The following is a 4,230-nucleotide window of genomic DNA, read 5'->3' as shown; positions in this document are numbered from 1 at the left end:
TGGCTGCAGGGGGGAAGGGGCTGCTGGCTGTGATGCTGGGGGGCTTGCAGGACCCCAGCGAGATGTATGGGTCTCTCAGAGGGGATCAGGCTGGCTGCCCCTTGGTACCGGGAGGGGATTCTGCTCCAGCAGAGGCTGTGGCCCTGCTCGCTGAGCTGGCTGTGCTGGCTTCAGGCCACCCTGATGACCACAGGCCTGGCAGCACCCCACGGCCACAAACCAGCTCCCAGCTGGCCAAAAACAACAGTCCTTTCACACCTTGGGAGAGAGGAGCCAGGCGGCTCCCTGCCAGCACCCAGCCTGGCCCCGGGCATCCGGGGCAGGAAGGCTCAGCCAGCAATGTCACCCGTGCTGCTGCAGGCACCGGCACAGGGAGGAGAAAGCCAGCAGTGCCGGCACGCTTCCCGCTGCCCTCTCCTGCCCTGAGCGCGTGGGAAAGTCCCCTGCCCGGCTGGGGTTACTGGGAGCAGGACCCGCTCAGGTCAGCACCACTCTGCCCTTGCAGCCAGCACGGCACCGTCATTCCTGCAGAGGTGCCCTGCTCAGGGGGCACCCGGCTCCTTCGCTCCCTGCGTGTCCCAGCTACTGCAACCTGGCTGCAGGGCACGAGGACTCCCCCCAGCCACAGGACCGCCCCACCACTCGGCTTCTGACGGTGTCCCTTGGATGCACTCGGTGTTGGAACGAGTCAAAGGCGAGCTGGGAAGTGCCTTCGAAAGCCCGGCACGGTCCCAACTTTGCCGTGGTCCCCTAGGGTTAGCCCTGCTTCCTGGCATGGCCGCAGCACTGCTCTGCTTGCTCTTGCCTGCTGCTGCCCGGCACGTCCCTGCCCGCTCAGCCCCACATGCTGCCTCGGGGCCCAACGCTGGCACCCCCCAGCTGGCCCCTGCAGCCCCCCACGGCTGCTCCCAAGGCTGGCACTGTCAGCCTGTGTGCGCCCCGCTGTCCCCCTGGCCTCAGCCCTGCTGCCAGGGACAGCCCCGAGGCTGCCAGTTAGGGGACCCCCACACCCCGAGGACTCCGTCTTCCTTCTCCCACTCCAACCCTGCCTGCCTTTGCTGGGTTTCCCTCCCTTGGTCTTTCTCTTGTTCCACTTACACTCTGCTGCCTGTTTGCTCCCGTTTCCCTTCCCTCTGTCCTGCTGCCCGGGTGCCCAGACACGTTTGCAGCCCATGCCTCCGCTCTGCCAGCCTGTTTATCTCACTCTCCCTTCCCCCCGCTTACAGCACTTCTGACACCATGGGATTATTTTTCTTTTTCCCCTTGTCTTGTAGCTTTTGGCTCCCAAGGCCCTTGATTTCCTTTGGAGTTTGGGAGGAGAGACGTGAGGAGGAGGGGGGGTGGGTGGAGAGGCTGCCTTTCCTAGGGCCTTCGTCAGAGCGAAGTGGTCAGGAAGAGCTGCAGCCCTTCCACGCCGGAGAGCAGCAAGGCGCTGGGGCAGGAGCCGCGGGATCGCAGTGAGTGGGGCTACCCAGCTCCGTCCACCCCGCGCCGGGGTGCTGGGACTCGCTGGGGTCCTGGCTCCGGCGCCTGGGCGGAGGAGAGACACTTTTCTCCTCCTTTTCCTCTTTGTTGCAGCCATCGCGTCCAGGAGGGGGAAGAGAGCAGCTTTCCCCGGGCAAGGCCACAGGGAGGGGGCCAGCGCTGGCCCCGTGGCTCTGCTCTTGCTGTGCTGGTATGGGAAGGGCTGGGGGCAGCCCGGGCAAGCAGGGTGGACCCTGGCACCGGGGTGGTCCGGCATAGCCGGGGATGTATTCAGGTTTACCTGAGAAATTATAATATTTTTGGACAGTGTACATTTTTTCTGTAAAATTGTTTTATTGAAAAGCTTTTTTTTCCCAGATTTAAACAAACGTATTTTAAATATCCCAAGTTCAGCTCAAAAGGCTGCAGACATTTCAATTAGTGCACGCAGCGCTGCTGCCCCCCCTGCACATGCCACAGCTCCCTCCCCAGCTCCCTGGCCCCAGCACCCCCCCATGCTGTCCCGTGGTGGGGCACGCCGGTGGGCTGCAGGATGATGTGGTGGCACAGCTCATGATGGGGATGCTGCGGCAGGTGCGGTCAGGGCTTGCCATGGGGAGCAGCCAAAAAAGCAAAGGGAGGAATGGTCCCCTGCCGACCCGCGCACCCACTCCCTGCCAGGCACTGCAAGTCTGTTCCCCAGCCATTACCCCTCTCTGCCCCCTTCCAGCCCCTCCACGGCAGACAAGATGAAGCAGCTCTTCCTCCTCTTCCTCCTCGGGCTCGTCACCAGCTCCTTGCAGATCGAAGACAACAAGATCCCTGGGCTGTGCTCAGGGCAGCCGGGCATCCCGGGGACCCCGGGCCTGCACGGGGGCCAGGGTCTGCCAGGGAGAGACGGACGAGACGGCCGGGACGGGGCGATGGGGATGCCAGGGGAGAAGGGCGAGATGGGCCCTCCTGGTAAGAAAGGAGACATCCTGGCTGGGGAGGGGGACCTGCTCTGCCCCGCCCTGTAGGGAATGCCCTTATGCCAGGCGGTGAGTCCTGGATGCTGGCACAGCCCCCCATTGCCAAACTGAGAGTAAATCCTGCAAGACTGCTCCTTTCATGCCACCACCGCCCCTCTGGTCCTGCCTGTAGTGACCCTGTGCTCCTGCAACAGGCAACAGCTCCCCATCACTGGCAAAGCTGCATTTCTCCCCATCCTCACTGCCATCCCTATCTTCCACCCCCTGCTTTAGGAGGGCCCACCAAGCTGTCCCCAGAATACAGCTGCATCACCCTCACCCTGGCTCCTGGGCTGGGGTTTCTCCCAGCCTGTGGTGGTTTCTCCAACTCTCTCTTGCCGCTGTGCCCACTTATCACATGCACCCAGCCCTCCCTGCTTGTGCTGCTTCCCCAGGCAGAGCAGTGGCCACGCCGGGTATTCACCACCCGCGTCCTGTGGGAGGCTTGTCACCCTGGTGGGATTGGGGCTGGGAGGGGGGCTGGGGGAGCTTGGATGGCAGGGGCCATGCTGGTGGCTGTGGCTTAGGGGTAACCTTGTCCCTCTCCTGCCTGCCCCAGGAGCGCCTGGTCCCCGTGGGGAGGTGGGCAGCCCCGGTGTGGATGGCATGCACGGCGAGAAGGGGGCGCAGGGCGAGTGCGCAGTGGCTCCCCGCTCCGCCTTCAGCGCCAAGCGCTCCGAGTCGCGCAGCCCGCCGCTGGCCGACCAGCCCATCCGCTTCGACGTGGTGCTCATCAACGAGCAGGGCCACTACGACCCTGCCACGGGCAAGTTCACCTGCGAGGTGCCCGGCCTCTACTACTTTGCTGTCCATGCCACCGTCTACCGCGCCAGCCTCCAGTTCGACATCATGAAGAACGGCCATTCCATCGCCTCCTTCTTCCAGTACTACGGGAACTGGCCCAAGCCCACCTCACTCTCGGGGGGGGCCCTGGTCCGCCTGGAGCCCGAGGACGAGGTGTGGGTGCAGGTGGGTGTGGGGGACTACATCGGCCTCTGTCCATGAGGCTGCCAGGAGCAGCCATGGGGCTGGGAGTGGGGTGGTGGGGCGAGCTCCCCGCAGGGCTCTGGGGCTACTTAGGGGACCCATCAGCACCCCGGGGACAAGAGGTCGGGATGTGCCCAGCCGGGGCTCAGCCAGCCGTGCAGGGAGGTAGCAGGGCAGGGGTATGGCTAGCAGCACCCTGGATCTGCACCCCGCTTTCCTCGCCCTCCTGCAGGCCGGCAGCTCTGGGACCCGGCAGGCTGGCGATACCGCGCTGACTGCAAGTTCACCTGGCTCTGCGTGGCTCTGATGAGCACAGTCCTCCTCTTCCTCATCGCCCTCCTGCTGGGCATCGTCATCCACCGTGAGTGCCCGAGCAGGGAGGGCTGGGGGACGGGCTGTGGCCATGAGGTGGGGGACACAGAACCAGCTCAGAGGAGAGGGGGACAGCGAGGGCATCCATCCTACACAGGACCTCCCAGGGTCTGCCCATTGCACAGGAGCAAGGGGGATCTCCACCTTCCTGCGATGCAGCAAGGTCACTGGGCCCTGTGAGAGCTGTGTGGGATCCCCTGGGACCTGCACGTGTGGGGTAGGGTGGGAGCACAGGAGATGGGGCTGGGTGGGCTTCCTAAGCCCCTTCCCCACACTGCAGCCATTTCTCCCTGCTGCGGCTGAGCTGTCCCTGCTCTCCCCTGGGCACAGAGCTGACGTCCCCACAGCCACCCAGCGCCCCAGCTGCAGCCCTCCCTGCCCGCGGCACTGCCCCCAA

At 64.7% G+C, this 4,230-nt stretch overlaps 1 protein-coding gene across 1 annotated transcript; it reads left to right on the top strand.

Annotated features, from left to right (window-relative positions):
• Positions 1–2,210: 2,210 nt before the first annotated feature.
• C1QTNF5 (C1q and TNF related 5) lies at positions 2,211–3,479 on the top strand. The gene is made up of 2 exons (XM_009638453.2): positions 2,211–2,427; positions 3,034–3,479. Exons 1-2 carry the CDS (start codon positions 2,214–2,216, stop codon positions 3,477–3,479), a joined length of 660 nt encoding a protein of 219 aa, XP_009636748.1. The 5' UTR covers positions 2,211–2,213.
• Positions 3,480–4,230: the final 751 nt, after the last annotated feature.

This window comes from Egretta garzetta, unplaced genomic scaffold (genome assembly GCF_000687185.1).
Source record: "Egretta garzetta isolate BGI_Z169 unplaced genomic scaffold, ASM68718v1 scaffold365, whole genome shotgun sequence".
In the NCBI taxonomy this organism is placed as follows: Eukaryota; Metazoa; Chordata; class Aves; order Pelecaniformes; family Ardeidae; genus Egretta; species Egretta garzetta.
Note: the sequence above shows the minus strand (reverse complement) of the source record. Positions and strands in the feature narration are given on the sequence as shown.

Bases quoted from the DNA above. Each gene is read 5' to 3' on its own strand.
- C1QTNF5 (XM_009638453.2), top strand. From the start codon at position 2,214: ATGAAGCAGCTCTTCCTCCTCTTCCTCCTCGGGCTCGTCACCAGCTCC. The intron at 2,428-3,033 runs GTAAGAAAGGAG...TGCCTGCCCCAG, and splicing joins GGGCGAGATGGGCCCTCCTG to GAGCGCCTGGTCCCCGTGGG.